This window comes from Podarcis raffonei, chromosome 12 (genome assembly GCF_027172205.1).
Source record: "Podarcis raffonei isolate rPodRaf1 chromosome 12, rPodRaf1.pri, whole genome shotgun sequence".
Lineage (NCBI taxonomy): Eukaryota > Metazoa > Chordata > Lepidosauria > Squamata > Lacertidae > Podarcis > Podarcis raffonei.
The window spans coordinates 26,942,522-26,963,756 of NC_070613.1; the positions used below are offsets into that span (position 1 = coordinate 26,942,522).

The 21,235-nt window shown below is 38.2% G+C and overlaps 1 protein-coding gene across 6 annotated transcripts in view; it reads left to right on the forward strand.

Annotated features, from left to right (window-relative positions):
* ANKIB1 (ankyrin repeat and IBR domain containing 1) overlaps positions 1 to 21,235 on the forward strand; it is a 51,773-nt gene that overhangs the window by 12,044 nt on the left and 18,494 nt on the right. For 4 of the 6 annotated variants that reach the window (XM_053359285.1, XM_053359284.1, XM_053359290.1 and 1 more), the window contains exons 2-11: positions 437 to 701; positions 2,398 to 2,698; positions 6,532 to 6,714; positions 8,651 to 8,768; positions 9,069 to 9,277; positions 13,278 to 13,366; positions 14,460 to 14,604; positions 15,553 to 15,719; positions 17,750 to 17,856; positions 19,021 to 19,151. In XM_053359285.1, the coding sequence (XP_053215260.1) occupies positions 514 to 701; positions 2,398 to 2,698; positions 6,532 to 6,714; positions 8,651 to 8,768; positions 9,069 to 9,277; positions 13,278 to 13,366; positions 14,460 to 14,604; positions 15,553 to 15,719; positions 17,750 to 17,856; positions 19,021 to 19,151 (1,638 nt within the window). In that variant the 5' untranslated portion in view covers positions 437 to 513. The remainder of the gene's footprint in view (positions 1 to 436; positions 702 to 2,397; positions 2,699 to 6,531; positions 6,715 to 8,650; positions 8,769 to 9,068; positions 9,278 to 13,277; positions 13,367 to 14,459; positions 14,605 to 15,552; positions 15,720 to 17,749; positions 17,857 to 19,020; positions 19,152 to 21,235) is intronic. The other 2 variants (XM_053359286.1, XM_053359289.1) reach the window with 1 other exon arrangement.

Below are 21,235 nucleotides of genomic sequence, written 5' to 3' on the forward strand. Positions count from 1 at the left end.
GTAGATCAGATGCACATGATTTACCTTAATGTATAATGGAGTTTAAATAATTTTCCTATCCCCAGGCTTTCTTCAAATCCCAATTCTTTCCTAGAGTTTTTTATTTAGTAACAAAATTTTTGTTTGAGATTTGTCTTGTACCACTGCAGGATGAGGTTGACGGGAATGTTATTATTATGCAGTTTCCACTGATTTGGGTCCAAAGTGTATATCTGGAAATGTTTTACCAAGTTTATGTAGTAAAGATGTTAATGGTTTTACAGAGCACAAGTTAAAACTATGTAGAACTAGATAGTTGAAGGAATCTTAGTGTTTTCAAATAAGGACAGTATAAATGCTTCTTAGATTGTAATTTGCCTAAAGGGTTGATTAATTTTAGGCAAATTCCTAGTATAGCTTCTTCAACCCAATTTGCAATGCTATTTGCTTGTTTCAGAATTTAAAAGATGTTGCTGACCTCCACACCAAGTGTTTGAAGGGGGGCAGAAGAAGCACCACCCCACTAAGAACAACATGGGAAATACAACTACTAAATTCCGCAAAGCACTTATAAATGGAGATGAAAATTTGGCCTGCCAAATATATGAGAGCAACCCTCAACTTAAAGAATCACTGGACCCTAATATTTCTTATGGAGAACCTTACCAGCATAACACTCCATTACATTATGCTGCCAGGCATGGGATGAACCGAATATTGGGGTGAGTATTGTTGCTTTGTTCATAGTGTTTCTAGATGTGCTAAGTGACATATCATGTGCTTTGATATCATCATAATCTAATGTAGTACTACCTTTTGATGTACAAGTTCAATATTTTGCCATGGAAAACCTCTTTACATTGGCTCCAGTTCCAATATGCACATATGCTCCAGAATAGTTCTAAGATGAGGGCATGCATGTTTGATTTCTTATCCTCATAGCCCTAAAAGGTTGCTGAAGACCTTGGTGGTATTTACTTTCAGCTCAGGAGTTGCTCTATGTAGGCCAGTGTTCAAATGAACATAACTATGCTTCTTTCTTTTCTATGGAAAAGTCGGAGTTAGTACAAGAACACTGTATTGTGCAAGTGTTTGTAAAATAAAGACTGCAGGGATATGATGCTTGCTCTACTTGCAATTTTGAGAAAGGGATGAAGCTTTCATCTTTAAGTGGTGGAAGGCAGCGCTTCAAGAGCTGCAATGTATCTGCTGTGCCAAATATTTGGAAAAGAGAGGAAAGGTAGTTTTTTAAAGCATCAATGCTCTGTTTCTGGAATTGCAGTTGATCTTCCCTGTGGCAGATGCTTCTGGAACAAACAAGATCTAATTAAACCAGACTGATTATTAAATAATATAAATTCTTCGGTGTATGCCTTATAGTGTATGGCCCTTTGGTTTAACATTTTTTATTACACATAAATTCTATTTGTGGCTACCAGGAAGCTACAGGCTATTAATATTATCAGGAGTATCTTAAGAAAACAGCTTCCTGTATTTATAAACACTGGTACAGAGCAGTTTAAAACAAAGATACACATCATCCTGATTCAGTGAGTCATAAAGCAATATTAGATTATGCAGTATATTATCAAATAGTCATTACAGGGCTGCATTTTTAAATGACAATATGAGAAGATCTAATATAATAACGCCAACAACATTGAGTAGGATTTCTGCCAGGCTTCATCAAATAGGATGTATAGAAACAAGGAAAGTCTTCCGGCTACAGAATAGCCCATTCATTTAAAAGTTTGCAGATGAGAAGATGCCTCTCTTTTGCATTTGTATTAAAAGTATGATAAATGTATTAGAAGTACTGTTTTGGCCTGAATATAAACCACACTTTTTTTCCAAATTCTGACCGTGAAAAATTAAAGTACAGCTTAAATTTGCGACCTAACAAAAATGGGCTTTTACAATATCGCTTCCAAAATAGACATACAGTAAAACAGAATAGGTGTGAGTGCCTATGGAATTTTAAGGGAGTGGCTTATATTCGAGTATTGTCTTTTTTTCCTTTTCCCCCCTTGAATTTTAAAGGTGCAACTTATATTCAGGTCAATACAGTTTTTATAAATGTATTAGAAGTATGATAAATACTTTTAGTGGGGCAGGGGAGCTGGAAAAAAAATCACATCTGGCAACCAATGTACATGGGCAGATGAGTCTAAAAAGCCCAGGACACAAATTTCCATGGCCCTCTAGCAGCTATGGCGGTTCACTTACCAGAAGTGATTATTAGCGTTAACTCTGGAAGTGTATATTCGATTCTGACCAAACTAAGCCTCCTAGGAGATTTCCAGTTTATATATGATTTTCCTCAATCTTTACTGTATCTTTACTGTACCTTTATTTCCCATGTCATTATAAAAATCTGCTTCTTATTTACTACTTTATTTCTTTACTTTCTTTGTATAGAACTTTTCTTTTTGTAAGAGATGGCAACCCAAATAAACGAAATGTGCACAATGAGACCTCTATGCACTTGCTTTGCATGGGGCCTCAGATTATGATATCGGACGGAGCTCTTCAGCCTCGATTGACACGGCCCTTTGAAGATGATTTCAGAAGAGCAGATTGTCTGCAGATGATCCTGAAATGGAAAGGAGCAAAACTTGACCAGGGAGAATATGAAAGAGCCGCCATTGACGCCGTTGATAATAAAAGAAATACACCTTTGCACTATGCTGCTGCCTCAGGAATGAAGACCTGTGTAGAGGTAAAATTCATATAAATAGTAATCAAAGTAATGATGGAGCATACACTTGTTTCAAAAAACTGAAGCTCTACTTTAAGGGCATTTAATATTGTATCTAAAAATATATAAATGGCAAAAAGAAGTGACATCATCTTATTCAGTGCGTACTGAATAAATTTATTATATTTATATCCTTTCTTTCATGGTGAAACATAAGACAGTGTACATTGTATTCCCTGATGGTGTTTCATTCATGCACTGACCAGATCCTGTGCATGTTCCAATACAGTGGTACCTCACAAGACAAATGCCTCGCAAGACGGAAAACTCGAAAGACGAAAGGGTTTTTGGTTTTTTGAGTTGCTTCGCAAGACGATTTTCCCTATGGGCTTGCTTCGCAAGACGGAAACGTCTTGCAAGTTTGTTTCCTTTTTCTTAAAACCGTTAATACAGTTGCGACTTGACTTCGAGGAGCAACTCATAGCACGCGGTGTGGTAGCCTTTTTTGAGGTTTTTGAAGACTTTGGTGATTTTTGAAGCTTTTCCAAAACTTTTCTGACACCGTGCTTCGCAAGACGAAAAAATCGCAAGACGAAAAAACTCGCGGAACGAATTAATTTCGTCTTGCGAGGCACCACTGTACCAGTTATTATGCTTAAAAAAACCACCCACCTCCTATTTATTCTTTTTTTATCACTTGCTTTGGGGAGTATTGCTTTTGAATGTTGTGTTTAAGTGCAAACTGTTAAATTCCCAATGAGAAACAAATTCCCAATGAGATATTTGAAATTTATTGTATATTCCAGTTAATTGACTGTTCTTAATACAGTGTTGCATGCCAAAAAAAAAAGCTTAGTCTTCCATATCAGCAGTTCACAAATATTTTATTAAAGGGAATAACATTTTTTTCATATTTGACCTTGTCCTGTTGCTCACCTGAAAGTTATCTCCACGAGCCCCTTAAACATAAGTAGGACTCACTGCTTGAAAATGTAATAGTCCATTTGTGTATTGAAAGAAGTTTCACCATGGTATATTCACCAGAGCTATTTGCAGTGCAGCTGCTTAAATAATTGCTCAAGTTACATTCCTTCCAGGTGCTACCACCCACTTGATCTGTTTTTTAGGCTTGCCTTAATTTGTCAGTGGAATCTTGCAGAGTGACCAGTCAAGTTCTATACACTTGCATAGGTACTATGACATAAACAGCTGCTGCTGTTGATGCAAACTCTTCCTTACTTTCTTGCCAGTGTTTATTTGCAAGAAAGCCAGACACAGTGTTGTGCCAGTCAGTGATAGATCAGAAAGACTTTTGAATTGTCACAAAAGGACTTGTAGGTGCTGTTCCCTTGCAATGCTGGGAAAGGAGCAATTGCTGTCAGAAGCTGTTGTACTGGAAATTGTAGTGTATGCTCAGTTTGTCGGACCATCTGCCTGATCTTTTGCCAGAATTACCATCATGGAAACAGGCTGTTAAATTAGTTTAACATGGGCTTTGAAATACTAGTTCATATCAACTTAATACCAATTTACAACTTTCACCAAATAAGCTTCTATAACTTGTAAAACCACTTAAATCTGTTTTAAGTATATATGTATAAACATTTAAAAATAAAATGACACTTTGTACTAATCCCAATTTAAATAGAAGTTTGCTCTTTCATAAATTCACCATAAATTCATATGGTTGAGGAGCAGCAGATAGTATCTTCTGAGAGCAAGATGTTCTACGCAAATGCCTCATCACATGTTGGGGAATTGTATGAGCCAGGGTTATCAATGGACTTGTAAAAGAATGGAAAACTAAAGATGTGTAAGATAATAAAGGGGAGAAATTGGAAACCAGGGGTGGGGGGGAAGTCTAGAAGGGATGAATAAGTAAGTAATTTGGATGCTAAATTGATAAATTATTGAAAATTGAAAATAAAATATGGGGGGGGGGGGAGAAAAAAAAGAATTGCATGAGCCAAGCCTCCATGCAATCAGAATCAGAATTCATTCATCTGGAGCGGCTGGTCTAGTTTGCCTATAAAGCTGAGATCCAGCACCAAGGGCCTTCTGGTAGTTCCCACACTGCGAGAAGTAAAGTTACAGGGAACCAGGCAGAGTGCCTTATCGGTATTGGTACCCACCCTGTGGAATGCCCTCCCATCATATGTCAAAGAGATGAGTTATTATATATATCTTAGGAGACATCTGAAGGCAGCCCTGTATAGGGCTTTTTAAGGTTTAATGTTTTACTATGTTTTTATATATATGTACATGAACCTCTGTCTCCAATAGGTCCCCTCTTCTCCCATATGGCTAGGAGAAATAACAAATAACAACCCATAATTCAGTTTCACTTTCTGAAACTTGACTTGTGGTTTAAAATATTATAGCAATTGCAGACAAGCCAGCTTCAAACCATGGGTTGTGAAGGTGACCTGCTTAACATCCTCTAATTTATTTTAAAGCAAAATTTCTCGTTTGTACATAATGACATGACAAAAATCTGGGAATGCAGATATGAATCCTGATTTTGTCCTTCTCCTAACTATGTGGGAAGACAAGAGAGTACTCAGGCACAAGGCATCATTCAGGCTCATGCACATAATACAAAATATGGTTTAGCATTATGTGTGAACCAGCCCACTAATTCACATTTAGACGTTTTCTGTGTTTTGGGTGGAAAGGAATTGTAATACTTATCCACTACACAAAACTCTGCACTTGACTTGAGGAATGTAAGAAACTGGGGCATGGTGAACATAACTACCAGACTATCTGAGAAAAGTCTATGAATATTGACAGCATTTCTGTGTTCTAATCCTTGAATAGCTCTTGGCTGTTTCTCCATTAATTGTAATGTGCCTGTTTTTATTGGAGAGGAAGGGGAAGTATAAATGCATGTTTTCAAAATCATGAAGGTTTGATTGTCAAGTGAAAAATGAGACATTTTTGAAATCTTCTAGAATTAGCATATTGATAAACAGTTCTTTGTATGCATAATTTCTTTCTATTGCAGTCAGATTAGCCCTTTCAAAGCAGACCTGCATTTTACTAATGTTTGGCCAACATTCTTGATTTCTTTATATCAGTGCTGTTGCTTTTCATCTAGAAAAAGAATATTCTCAGTGATTCCCTCCCCAAAGTGAACAGCTTGAAAAGAGAGCAGGAAAGGGACTAAAGTTCATGTGTGTGATAGGAACAGAATTTGGGGGGATTGCCATTTTTGCCTAAGACAGGAAAATACACACAGATGCCCCATATCTGAAAATTACAGGGGGGGAAATAATGTGCATGAAATCTTGTAGGCTCAGTGATCTAATTCTAAACTCTGATGCCATGTGCAGAGTTGCCATTCAAAAGGGTTTTTATGTGTGTGTATCAGCAATCAGTTGTTGCTTCAATATGCTTGTCTTTGTGAATGAGTAAAAACATGTTTAATGGTGGAACATTAACCTAGTATTTATATTGTGGAATTTTTAGTATTACTTGTTGATCTTTTCAAATATTTCTAAACTTTAAATGTTCGCTAAAGGATAACAGTCTCACTACATACCCTCCTTTATTCTGAGGGGTGTCTATATTTCTGCTGAAAAGGAACTTAGCCAAAGTTATACTCTGAGTAGACCCATTGAAATTAATGGACATAACAAACCTAGTTTCAGTTATTTCAGTGGATCTACTCTGAGTTGTACTTTGTTGGATGCAACCTATAATCTTTCCTGGGTTCACATGTCTGGTTTAGTTCTCTTTGTTCAGCATTCTTCCATTCTGCATAAATCGTTGGCGACAAATTTCGACTGAAAAAGAATTTCCAAGGATTTGTATTCAAATTAGCTCTTAAAATGGTTTGCATTAACTTGCAGCTTCTGGTAAAACATGGTGGAGACTTGTTTGCTGAAAATGAAAATAAAGATACTCCATGTGACTGTGCAGAGAAGCAACACCATAAAGAATTGGCACTCAATCTTGAATCCCAGATGGTGTTCTCACGAGATCCTGAAGCTGAAAGCATTGAAGCAGAATATGCTGCTTTGGACAAAAGAGAGGTAAAATAAAATTAGTAATTGGTTACTCTGACGGGAGATGTGCATACTTGGGAAAAGGACTATCTAAAGCTCTTGAGTTGTTACTTTTTACCAGCTCCTTTTTTATTCATCCATTTGGGCTAGTATTGTCTGCTCTGATTAGCAATAGCTTATTTGTACAGCAGAGCTCTTTTACAGCACCTGGCACATCATATTTTTTTAAGCTGGAGATGCAGAGATTGAACCTGATACCCTCTGTATACCAAGCATGTGTTTTACACCCTTAAAATTGTTTAAACAGTTTGAAACAGCTGTAGAACACATATGTAGGAAGAGATACTATTGAAAATTTCTCAGCTTCATTGAGGCAAAAAAGCTATTGGAAGGTTTATGTTGTTTGATCCAGAAAATTAGAGGAGATAATAGGCTTTCAGAAGTTAATGGCTTATAAACCTTCAAACTTCATCTCCAGCCTTAAACTAACAAACCAAAGGGTTTATCAGTCTGTGAGCCACAACTCAGTTCTTTACAGTTTAGGAAACTTCATGCAAATCAATAATATCAGCAAAAAGCCTCTTTATACTAGTAGGTTGGAGCAGGTCAGGCAGTATTTTCTGACATCTGTAATGGCTTTCTGGACAGGCTGGATTCCTAATATAAGGGATTAGGAAACCTTTTTGCTTTCACTTCTAACTATGTACTGCCTTTCCCTCCCAACTCCATTCTCCTTTTGCCTTGCCTGGAGATTGAACTGATAGCTTCCTCCATCTTGCTTCCTTCATCATGACAAAAAGGAATGACTGAACATGAGATCCTGCAGTATTTGAAGTTCGAGGATTGATTTTTCACAGTTGGAGGAGGTCTTGCATCCAAATAACTGCACAATGTTCTGTTCAGTTGTTTACTTTATCACATAATGATTGGAAAAGAGCACAGAAATCCAAAACTCAGTTCCATTCTTTCCCAAGAAAAAATCCAGGGAGGATAACTTTTAAAAACAGACCCTATGCGTTTTTATATATGAGTATCAAATTTAAGATGTAACTAAACCCAATAGAAGCACTGTAAAATCCTATTTATTTCAGTAACAAAGTTATGCATCTCTCAGTGTCTCATTCAAATTGCATAGCTAACTTGGGCAAGATTTTTTTTAGTTTATAAAAGACTAATGCATACCATAGTTAAGTGTGTGTCAGGACTGGTCGTTGTCCTCTTCAGATCACCACACAAATGCTTCTTGTTCTTTTATAAAACTTTTTATTGCGTATTAACAAAACATTCTTATAAACGGTTCTTAAATATTATTCCTCAGAGTCACTTCTTTCAGATACTTTCTGAGCTCTGCTTCTCCGTGACCAGCCACTCTCAAAATGGCGAAGGCGCCCTTCCCTTTGTTTTCCCGCTCTTTTTTCTAACCTCCTGGCTAGAGCTGGCCTGTATCTCCCCTCCTCCAAATCTGAGCTAGAACTTAACCCTTGCCTTTCCTGGGAACAGCCGGTCCCTCCCTGTTGTTCCTGTTGCTCTCTTCTCTTCAATTCACTCCTCTCCTCCCCCCCCCCTTGGGGAATGCTTTCTCCCTCTGGGAAACTGGAATCTTCTAACTCTAACTCTTCCCTGACAGTGTGAACCTGGTTAGCATTAAATGTAGTCTATGCATGTGCTAATGTGACAGAACCTTCCCTCCGCCGTTCTGATCCCATCCTGTGAAGCAATTCTTGGTTGACTGTTGAGACAATGTGTAAGGAAAGTGTTCTTTAATATTTACATGGGCTGACGTGATTTAGGGTTTTGTCAAAATAAGCACTTCAGATTGCCCCGAGAGTTATAAGAAGCCAGTACACACTCTAGAATATTACGAGAATCACTAGGGGCCCACCACTGTCAATAGGAAAGGTGCCACTTTCTAAATTAAAGACTTATTTCTACTGCTACTTTGCTTTTCTGTTTCCTTTCACAGCCGTATGAAGGACTAAGACCTCAGGACTTGCGAAGGCTCAAAGATATGCTGATAGTAGAATCTGCTGACATGCTTCAGGCTCCATTGTTTACTGCAGAAGCTCTGCTGCGAGCCCATGGTAATCAGGAAACTATATAACATTTGGCCAATTTTAATAACAAATTTTGACCAAATGTATTAACATTTCCTATATGTAAATATGTGCTTTCATAATAAAAAGAATAGTGTACTATAAATGAAAACGGATAGACTGTCAGGAACCTTGGCCAGGAATGATGGGAACAACAACCTCTGCATGGCCACAGGTTGGCTACCTCTATTCTGCAGTGATTTTAATCATAAATATAATCATAAGCAGACACATCATCACCAAATCATTTCCATGTTCCTTTTTAACACTTTCTGGTTTTATTTTAAGACTGGGACAGGGAGAAGTTACTTGAAGCTTGGATGTCTAATCCTGAGAACTGCTGCCAACGTTCAGGTGTTCAGATGCCAACGCCACCTCCTAGTGGGTATAATGCCTGGGACACACTTCCTTCACCAAGAACTCCTCGGACAACTCGCTCTTCTATCACCTCCCCAGATGAAATCAGCCTCTCGCCAGGGGACATTGAGACAACTATGGTATGAAGGGTGATCTATACTGGTGTGGGAGTGTGTGTGTGCATCCCCCAAAAATGTTTAATTCTAGTGATAACTTACTGCTTCTGGAACAAGAATATATTTTGTGTGAATAATTGTTATAAAGAAATTGGTTGGAAGTTTAAAAGTTGCACTCCTGCAACATTTCTGGACTGCCAAAAAATATTTTACTGATTTTTCAGCAATATGATTTTTCCAGCATATAAAAGAATCAGATGTTGATTTTCCTGAATGTTCTGTTAAATTTGGTATTTTGCACACTTCTCTACAAGAGAAAAAAGTTTTTCCTACTGATTTGTGTTTTCAGGTAGTTTGAAGGGTATTGTGCTCACACTGTGAAGCAAGATGACTCCTTATTGGTGGTAGAAGGTTCCATTCCACTTTGTCCAGAACTAGGTTGCTATCAACCTTCTCCACATACGGTTTGCCTGTTTTGCATTAAGTCCCACCTTCTCCTTTGGTGGCAGCATTAGTTTCCCGATGACCGTTACAGCAGCTTGGCAAGCCAAGGAGTCAATCCCTTTTTAAGTGATTTTATGGCCCTCTGCTCTTAATGCTAGAGGCAAAGCCTTCTCCTTCCCATAAGTGTGGACTTCCATTAGATAACAATAATACTACTAGGCAAAAAATCAACTGACCAATACTTGAGTAAACATATGCACAAAGGTATCCTATGAAGGCCTACTTTTGCTATGTATATTTTATTTTATTTTATTTTTTATACATAGCAAAAGTTAAGAGTATGGCTATGATCCAAAGAGCTATTAAGCACTCCCAAGAGCTTACATATGTATTTCTTAAACATCTTTTCTTTCAACTGCAATCTCCTTGCCATATCAGAAACTTTTAAAAAATGCATTAGTTTCAAATATGGTTTGCAACATTGCATGACGGGTGCTGTTTGAGAAATAGAAGCTCCTCAAACCTCTGTTAGACATGCAGAAACAGTATTGGTGTGCCTTGGATCCCAGCGTATACTGTGAAGAGAGGGAAAGAGAGAGGTGCCAGAAAGGAAATCTTCATTTAGCAATTTTAAAATGACATTGGATTAACTGTCTCTTTGTGCTCTCCACATCTATGTGAACGACAGTGTAAAGGATTTTGTTCCATCTCTGGTGGAACCACTGTAAGATGGTTGAGAGATGACAGTTTGTGTAAGAAATTGAAGTTGTTAAGTTATTGTGCATTTTGTAGCTCAGATTGCATGAAATTATATAAAGTGTGTGTTGGAAAATTGAAATTGCTGCAGTGTGTTGTGTGGAAATTTCTAGATTTTTCACTTCTGTTATATTTTGTTTCTTAAGCATACTTAAACTCTCTCTGCCCTGCTTCCTGTCATTTCCCCCAACTTAGGAAACAACATTCTCTTTGTCTGCATTTTAAAGGTCAACCCACTAATACCCAGATAGATTATACGGAACCTCACTATGTAGGTTTGTTTGCACCAGTCTATAAGATCAACACAGCTTTAATATACGAAAGGTCTTTTATAATTATTGGAGAAGCTCTTTTGAAAAACAGTCTCTCTTTTTTAAAGATTCTACAGCAGTAACTGCAGCTGGAACAGATTTGTGCGCAATGATCAAGATACTTCTTTTTTTTAAAAAAAGAAAAGAGTAGACTAGGTTGTTTCAATATTTACTTTGTTGGCATAGTTAGATTGTCATTTATCTGATTTTATCCTAATTATTTAAATGAGGCACCACAAGGATTTTATTGTATGTGTGTGTGTGTTATAGCATATATGTTCTGTATCGCTATTATTGTACAGTGAAGGTTTTGTACCATCCCTACTGAAATGGGAGGAAAAGTTAGGAGAAGTTGTTGGCAAATGTTATCCTTTGTGTTGAACTGAGGACCAAACTAAATGCGATATTAGATTTGTCCTTGTATTTTATGTACAGGTTTTTAAAAATGCAAATAGCAGCAGCTGGTGAGAGGTGATAATTCCTGGGAACAAAGCAGGCATGCAGGGATAATTTAACCCTTTCTCCCCTGATGTGGACCTGGGGGGGGGAATTCCTCTGAAACTGGTGTAGGCTTTGGAGGAAATTACCCATTGATGTCAATGAAGGAACCGACACCCCCCCTTCCCGCCCAATAGGGATTTTCCTCAGTACAGCAGCGGCAGGAAAGGCTTAAATTATTGCTCCACACCTACTATGTTTCCAGTAATTATCAGCTTCTCCAGCTGATGCTATTTATATACATTTTTACAGGGGCACAAAAGGGCAGCCTATAAACATTCCTATAAATAAAAGATGTGTTTAATATTGCTCGCGTGAGCTGACTTGTAAAAGAATGATTCATATAGAGTTGCTATTTCTCACCTTCACAAATCAAACATCATTATCTGCATATTTAATACAGATTCCCGCCCCCCAAGCTGTGATTGACTCGTGTGCGGCTGCTTATATGTGTGGCGCCAGGAAATAAATAGATTAAACCAAGAAATGGTGGGAAAGAGCTGGAGAGCCCTTGTGGCTCAAGAGGAGACCCTCCACAGAGCCCAAAAATGACTTCAGTGAGGGTGGAGGAAGCTCCAAAGAAACCAGAGGCACAGTGGAACTTTGTTTAGGCTGCTCAGCCTCCCTTCCCAGCAGCTGATGCCAGCATCCTCCAGCTTCCAGCCAGCCCCAGAGCTTCAACTCTAGTTGAAGAAAGAGAGCTGGAGAACAGGAAAAAGGGGCATTTAGAGGTGCTCCCCACTTAACGTGATGGTGGTGACACAGATGGTGTCTGATTTGTGGAGGTGAAAAATAGCAACTCTATATATGAATCAGCTCACGAGAGCAATGCTAAACACATCTTTGCATTTATTTTATTTATAGAAACGTTTATATGCTGTCCTTTCATGCCACTGTATGTGTGTGTGTGTATCTCATCAGCTGAGGGTAAATTGGCAGTAACATAACACAATTTTTGGGGGGAACATTCCCCTTCCACATGCTAAATTCTAGTGTATTTGCGGGTAATAAAATCCATTTGGGTTGTTTCAGAAGAATGGCAAATAAGTTTGCTTCTCTGAATCAGTTTGATTGAGAAAATGATGGGACCATTCTGTGGCAAGGCCCGAGACCAACATGCTAGTGGTGGCAGGGCCAAAAGCAGAAGTGGGTGGAGCAGGAAATGTTAATTTACATTCTAGCAAGGCAATAACGCACTATGAGGGTGGGAAACAACGTTTGTAGGAGATGTGGCATGTGGAGAAGAGTTATCTATTGGGAGAGTGTGTGACTTGGTGAGAAACTTGAGAGCCAATAGAGAGTCCTGGAGGACTGTGTTGGGCCCCTGGGCATGAGGTTCCCCATTCCGGATCTGTGGTGCAGTAGATTGTGATATTGCCATAGCAGAGAAACTCGGCCACTAGCTGAACATTATAAGAAAACAAGGTGTCAGGTGACTTTTTTGCAGTATGGAATACTTCTATTGCTTATAGTAACAAAAGCAATTTTGTGATATTGCCCCCTACACTCCTTTCTCAAATCTGGGGGGCAGGGACGACACTTATATCACAGGATCAAATTTTGTTTGTCCCTGTACATTACATGGGCTCTGAAGACAAACAAACAAACAAAAAAACTCCAGATGTAAAATTCAGTTGGTAGCCCTGAGATTCTTTTTTCATTCCAGGCACTTTCTGTGCACTGCAGGTGTAATTTTACTCCCAGACATCTAGGTTTGGATTAATATGCCTTAATTACATTATTTCCAAGTAGTGCTTTATTTCTGAACAAATATGAGGTGTAAGTGACTAACCAATGGATATTTTTGTTATGTTGACAATTGTCCAACTTGGCATCTTGGCATCACAACGGGCCCACTCAAGTGATCAATTAACTAAAAACACAAAACACTTTTCTAAAACATACTGTTTAAGTCTTTTTTTTTTTAAAAAAAAAGGCTGTACAGGCTACAGGTTAATCATCCCTATTATATAGTATTTGAAATATTTTTTAAAATAATTTTCTTTTATCTACAGTGTGAAATTTGCATGTGTAACATTTCTGTATTTGAAGACCCAGTGGATATGCCTTGTGGACATGAGTTCTGTAGAGCATGCTGGGAAGCGTAAGTATATATTTAGGCATTTTTATATAAAAATTGTCTCTACTGGGGGGGATTATCCTACTTAGTAAACTAGTTGTAATATGTCTTTATTTATTTTTAATGTTGGTTTGTTCATGTCCCTAGGATTCTATTCCAAAGACAATTTAATTTCCATTTTAGATGCTGGCTGTCGTTAAAAATTAGAGTTGCCTTAGAATGGAAACATTAAAAAAATTAAGCAAAGATTGTGTGTCTTCTTTCTTTGCTCTAGTATGAGCCTGAAGTGGATTTGAAGCTTATGAAATATTAAAGCTACTGGGTACAAAGCGGGGAATGTGGAAGTCACAGTATTTACTATGATGTCTGTTCCAACCCAACAATTCTATGATTTTGCGATGTGCCTCAGAACCACTTTCTGGGACATTTTGCAGCCCTTGCAGGCCCAGTTCTGTTTCTGTAATCCAAAGGATCCTAAGGAGTTGACTGTCCCTTATAAAGTCTGACTTAGCTGAGAAAAGAAGCCTAAGGAGAAAATCTGGACATAAAGTGATCTGGCCATGAGATGCTGTTATCTTGTATTATTAAAGTTAAACATAATGCAGTTCCATCATGCATGTGGGGAGAGTTTCTTTGGACAGAAACCCTATCCACCTTAGCATGGGGAGATTATCTAAGTCACAGCTACTAAGTCAGTTTCTATTCTAGTTTTTCCTTGAGACAAAAATTGCAGACACAAAGTTCATTCTGTCAGCTTTCCGTGACCAAAATATTCCACTTCTTAATGTGATATGGTACTTTTTGACTCATGCTATGCACCCCACACAAATCAGTAAAGGGCTGCTAAAAGTAAACCCTTTCAATATATTTTAGATCATTCCTTTTGATACTCCACTGTGTGCCCACATGTTCAGAGGCTTCCCTGTTCTGTTCAGTATTGTAGAATGCTCTGTGAGTTGCTGACTCGGAGCCTTCCCGAATACCTTGCAAAGCTTGTAAGGTAGTCATAATCTCTCTTTACTTACCTGCGAGGTTTAGGCATTAATAGGTTGATTTTTGCTCCCTAATTTTGGTGGAGTTAATATTTCCTGCTCAAACCTGATGAACATTTTAACAGATTTTTGAATATGAAGATTCAAGAGGGTGAAGCCCACAATATTTTTTGCCCAGCGTATGATTGCTTCCAGCTTGTTCCAGTGGAGATCATCGAAAGTGTGGTTTCCAAGGAGATGGATAAACGCTACCTACAATTTGACATTAAGGTAAACGGCATGTGTCTAAAGTATCCATCTGAGATGATTATTCTGACGTTATTAAAAATACTCTTAGAAAGAAATGCATCTAGTATTATAGACAACTATTTCAAGAAACATTATGATTTGTTTTTTGTTTTGTTAAATACAAATTATAACAAATGTTTTCCTGATAGCTGTTGCCCAAAGTGATGGTAGCTTAATGGGAGAAGGTCACACTTTCACTTAGCTGCTATCTTTATTCAAGCCAAAAAGATCCTGACCCAGTAAAAAGAAAGAAAGAAAAAAGTATGAACTATTGCAAACCTTTTTCGTGAGTCAACATACGTCTTAAATGTACCAGTTGTTGCTCCTCAAATGATTAAACAGTTTGTAATTTTTTCAACCCACCACATCTGACACTTCAGTCACATTGCATCTAAGTACTACAAGTAGTTTTCCCATTAGTATTCAGCCCCAATTGAGATATAGTAATATTGCTCTCCGTAGCTAAATTTATTCCCCAATTCTACATGTTACAGAGTTAGGCCCTCACAGTGCACCAGTGCCTGTAACTTAATGCTCCACTAATTTCCTATTTGGAGGTGGGGGGTGGAGAGAAAAGTAGGTGGGAACAGGAATCTTTTCCTCCCTCCCCCCCCCCCCCGCCCCAAGACCTCGCTCTCCGCCTTTCAGACATTCCTTATTAATTTGTAGATTGTGCCAGATTGAGCTTTGTAAGCTTTTGCATAAAAAAATACATGAATGTTCCAAATAGAGTTCTTTGGCTGAGCTTTACATGTTGCTATAGCAAATAACTAAAATTGTATAATGGATAAAATGATTATCTTTTATAGCTATTTTAAGGCCTACACCTGTTCTAAACTGCAGAGTTTTGCACCATCAAATTGAGCTTTGTATCAGTTAGAAGGTCCTGATCGAAAATGGCAACTAATTTCTATCTCCTTTTGTTTTCAGGCCTTTGTTGAAAATAATCCTTCTATTAAATGGTGTCCTACACCAGCTTGTGAGAGAGCGGTCAGGCTAACAAGGCAAGGGTCAAATACAACAGGTTCAGAAGCACTTAGTTTCCCATTGCTAAGAGCTCCCGCTGTGGACTGTGGGAAAGGGCATCTCTTCTGCTGGTTAGTAATGCTTTCTCGTACATGATTTAAACATGATTGCTGATCTTTTTAAAAAATTGAAACCGTGCCGTACAGTCCATGTACGAGCATTAAAATAATTACCATTTGTGGGAAATTCATCTTTGGTTTCACATAGATCTTTGTGCTCACATTGTGAAATCCTATTCTGAATTTTTCATTTCTCTCTTCATATTCAGACTCTTAAACCAATAAGCATTTTATCTGCTCAAAAGCACTTTTTGGTCTTTTAAAATTCAAGATTACATTGATTGGGGGTATAAATCTTTTGCAAAAAGAGTATAGTTGAGTTAAATAATAATGGAATATAAGCAAATTGATCCTCTCAGGGTGAGCTAAGTATACATAGTCGGGGCGGGGTGTGGATAATTTTTTTCTCTGCGTATATGAGATATATATTTATATATAGACTTCTATTCTAACATAAATTCAGAGGTGAAGGAGCACCCAAAGCTGCTTTTTTTATTTCTAATGTGACAGAATGTTACATTTTCCTTTCTACATTTTTTTTTTCTTTTCACTCTGGCATTTGTGGCGTTTCACTTAACAAAAAGCATTTTAGAAGATTCTTCATCATTTTAGAAAATTCCTTGCATCCTGCACTATATCAGGCTCCTCCATAAACCTATAATTCTGAAATGATGCTATTTTTAGTTGTTCTGTTTTTTGTATGCTGGATGTGTGGCAGATGTCTGAAGCTATTTTGCTGTATTTCCCGTAAAAAAGAGCGAGTCGTGACCAATCTGGAAATCATATTGACACATCTACACCCAGGCACCATCTGGAAACGATGCATCTTCTGCTCCAGAAATTTGATTGCTTCTTTGAAAACTAGAAACAATAATGAAATAAGCTCATGGGGTTGTCCTCTGTAGAAATCTCAGTTCCTGATATTAGTCCCTATTCAATTAAAGGGCAGGTGGAGTAGAGATGATATATTCAGTGACTGTCCCTATTTTTGACAAATGCATGTTCTCAGTCAGAAAATAGTGCTTAATTAAGTGACATTTACCCTAGTTACAGAAGACACTTCCTTTTTTAGCTGTTAAAGGTTGTGACAGATATTTTGTTATCTTTATAAAGCACTTCAACGATTTATAATGTTATTGCAATATTAATGCCAGAGCCCTTTCAAAAACCCTCCATCTCTTGTCCAGCTTGAAATTTGCTGTTAGGCAGTACACATGGTGACAGCCTCCCATCTAATATAGTGTGGCCTAGTGTCAAAGCGAGATTGAGTCAAAATGCCTATTTCTGACCATTGCAATGCCTCTCCTCCCAGCACTTGCAGCCCTAAAATGTCTGAGTCACTAGCTTTCTTTTATAAGTACATCTTCCTGTGCCAGCTGGAGTCTGGAAGGAGACTGACTGCTGTCTTCCTTCAGCTCTGCATGGATCTCTAAAGCGTCTAAGAAATTAAAAATGACAAAATGCTGTATGAGAGATCCTCACATTCTGCCACTATGAAGTGTTTGAGGAAAAGGTAAACATACATAGCAATGTTGTTCTACGCATACACATGACTCAGAAAGCCTTGAGCAGGATTTGAGAATCTTGATTCATAGTGGTTTGGTCTGTATTCATAAAAGAATGCAACTCTGTGTGAGAGAAAAAGAGACAGAAGAGAGTACTGTTAATATAAATCAATACTCAACTCAAGACTTAGTGGATTGCTAAATCGAATCATAACTCCAATCAACAGTTTAAATTACATAAGGGAGACTTCAAAGTGCACTTTGCAATTATGCACCTAAATTCCACTGCAAGTTATTGAGGTTTATATATTTTATGTCATTTATGCCTTGGGGTATTGTTTATGATTTGTTCTTCTGTATTGCTATCAGCTTTGGAATATCTAGTCATGTTAGCAAAACATATTATCTGATTTTTTTTTCTTCCCGAATTAAGAACTAGTATTCTTGAATCCACAGTAAATAATAATTAATAACAATAATATTAATAAAGAGTGAGTTTAATCTTCACCTTATTAAAGCCTTGGATCAATTTTTCAGGGAGTGTTTAGGTGAAGCACATGAACCCTGTGACTGTGAAACATGGAAGAACTGGCTGCAGAAGATAACAGAAATGAAACCGGAAGAGCGTAAGAATGGCCATTATGGTATTTTTGTTAATTTGTAGAAATTCTGTGTTATTATTTATTACAGTATATTAATTATGATTTGCACAGTGGGCAGCTTGGCCTCCTAAGGGGAGTGTGGGCAAGAGGAAGGGTTATAGCTCAGTGGTAGCACAGCTGCTTTGTGTGCAGAAGGTCTGAGGTTCAATCCATGTTATTCCCAGGTAGGACTGGGAGAAAACCCAGCCTGTATCTCTGCAGAACCATTGCTCGTTTGCATGGGAAATGGTGAGCTAGATAGACGTCTCCTAAGTCAGATGATGTAAGTGATGCAGAGAAACTAGTATCTCAAACCTGCCTAAAATGAAATGGCATTAATAATGCACAGGTAAACAGCAAATAATTTGAACTGAATTATGACAGGTTGGACAGAGTTCCCTGTTGTGTATAATTGTACATTTCCATCTTTGGGGAAGCTGAGCTTCAAAACTGAGAGCATTGAGTTTAAGTTTTTGAGAATGTAGACTTAAAATCCATAGTCACACGAAACAACATTCTTTACTCTGACCTCTGACACTTGACGTATTCCTGTGATTGTAATTTATTATAAACTGTTTCTAATGTTGTATTTTAAATTGTTGTGATCTGCCCTGGGACCTTAGGGTAAAGGGCAGGTGTTTAATAATAATGATGAAATAAACATGATGTAGACTTTGTTGATTAGGGTACAAGTAATTTCTAAGAAATTGAGGGAATTTAAAAATAAAATGTAAGGGGAATGAAACATTTCAATTACTCCTTATTAATCTGCAAAATATACTGTTCCTTGCTGGGAGTTGCAGTGTTTAGTACACTTTAATTTTGTGGGATGTTTTATGGAAATAACAGCTTGTTTATAATTAGTGGGCAAACTTATAAAGAGATATTGCAAAAGCTTGCAGTGAAAATGTGTGTGCATCTAACCTTTGGACTGTGCATTATTTTTAGCATTTGTTGTGGATATTTGTAGTACCAGTCCCATAACACTGGTTTATGAAGAAATTTGAAAATCCTTTTCACCCTATAATAAGTGCTCAGGATGAGTTACAGTGTACTTAAAAATAGCCTAATTACATACTTGGAAAATTTAGAAAATGCAATGATGAACTTGCTATTAACACACTATTACATGTACAAAACCTTAACGTTATTTTTTCTTTTTCACAGTTGTGGGCGTTAGTGAGGCTTATGAAGATGCTGCCAACTGCTTATGGTTACTCACAAATTCTAAACCATGTGCCAATTGCAAATCCCCAATTCAGAAGAACGAAGGCTGCAATCATATGCAGTGTGCAAAAGTAAGCAAAGAGTCAAAATAATGCTACAGTTCATATAAATATAAGTAGAAATGTTTACTTCATGCAATGTCTTAAAAAGTCCACAATATCCACTCTGGTGATCAGTATTTTGTTTGTTTTTCTCATGAAATTTTATTGAAGCTTTTTCATAAAACAACACAATAAAAACAAACTAATCAGATAAAGAGAAAAAGAAAATGCAAAGTCTTCTCTCAAAGGTAAATCTTAAACCTTGTCTCACACAGAAAGGGGTGGACCTTCCAGCTCTCACCTTGGGAGCTTCCCTTTCTTCTCCCAGCCTCCCTGCTGATCAGTATTTTGCTTTATCAAAAGAACTGCCTTTGTGTTGATTGCTCGATGGTGTGAGAAAGTAGTTTTTCTTGCAGTCTTCACTTTTTTAAACAGGTAACATCCATAGCACCCTCAGTTCTTTTTGACAAGAAGCATTATCTGATGTATTAATTTATCTATTTCGGGTTGTATCCCATGTTAGTCATCATCAGAGTAGACCCACTGAAATTCATGTACCCAAGTTAATTTAAGTAGGTCTACTCTCAGTTAAACCACAGAGCCTAGGACTTGCCAATCAGAAGGTCGGCGGTTCGAATCCCTGCGACGGGGTGAGCTCCCGTTGCTCAGTCCCTGCTCCTGCCAACCTAGCAGTTCAAAAGCACGTCAAAGTGCAAGTAGATAAATAGGTACCGCTCCGGCGGGAAGGTAAACGGCGTTTCTGTGTGCTGCTCTGGTTCGCCAGAAGCGGCTTAGTCATGTTGGCAACATGACCCAGAAGCTATATGCCGGCTCCTCGGCCAATAAAGCGAGATGAGCGCCACAACCCCAGAGTCGGTCATGACTGGACCTAATGGTCAGGGGTCCCTTTACCCTTTACCTTTACTCTCAGTAAAACTTAGTTGGCTACGAACCTTCATTATTAAATTCCTATCATGCACTTTCCTCTCCAAACAGAGATGTTTCAAGCAGCTAACAAAAACAGATCTAAAAATTATATAATCATTTAAAATTCAGCAATATAACAAAATAGCATACAGCATTAAAACAGCATATAAACCAGAGCTGCCATAATTTTAAAAAAATGCATTGCAGTCTAATCAGCAGTAAATTCAGAAAAACCTGTTGAAAAAGATATGTCTTCGGATGTTGAAGGCAATGGAAGGCACGAGATTCTCATCATCTTAAAGAACTGGCTGATTCATTTGAGAGGAGGTAGTCCTTTAAGTAGGACACGGGTGGCGCTGTGGGTAAAACCTCAATGCCTAGGACTTGCCGATCGTATGGTCGGCGGTTCGAATCCCCGCGGCAGGGTGATGCAGTGAGCTCCTGTTCCCTGTCCCAGCTCCTGCCCACCTAGCTGTTCGAAAGCACCCCTAAGTGCAAGTAGATAAATAGGTACCGCTTTATAGCGGGAAGGTAAACGGCGTTTCCGTGTGCTGCGCTGGCTCGCCAGAGCAACTTCGTCACGCTGGCCACGTGACCCGGAAGTGTCTGCGGACAGCGCTGGCTCCCGGCCTCTTAAGTGAGATGAGCGCACAACCCTAGAGTCAGACATGACTGGCCCGTACGGGCAGGGGTACCTTTACCTTTACCTTTACTTAGTCCTTTAAGTATACTGGACTCAGGTATATAGGGCTTTAAAAGTGCAGGCATACCTCAGAGATACCGCAGGTTCGAATATCACAATAAAGCAAGTCACATAATTTATTTGGTTTCCCAGTACACATAAAAGTTATGTTTACACTATACTGTAGTCTTTTAAGCCAGGCCCACTAGCTGCAGGGGCAGTAGGGGAAAAATCCACCTACAGCCCTTTGAAGCAGACAGGCTACAACTGCATCCTCATAATGAACAATATCTGCAAAGCATAGTAAAGTGAAATGAAATAAAACGAGGTATGCCTGTAATGATTAGCACCTAAAATTGCACTTGGAAACCAACAAGCATCCACTGCCTCTGATACTGTTGCATACGTAGTTGCATAATCCCAGTATTTGGCACTGGTCAAGATTTTGGCAACAGCAGTCTGCACTAACAGAACTGTATGCAGGCCACTTAACCATAGAATGTGG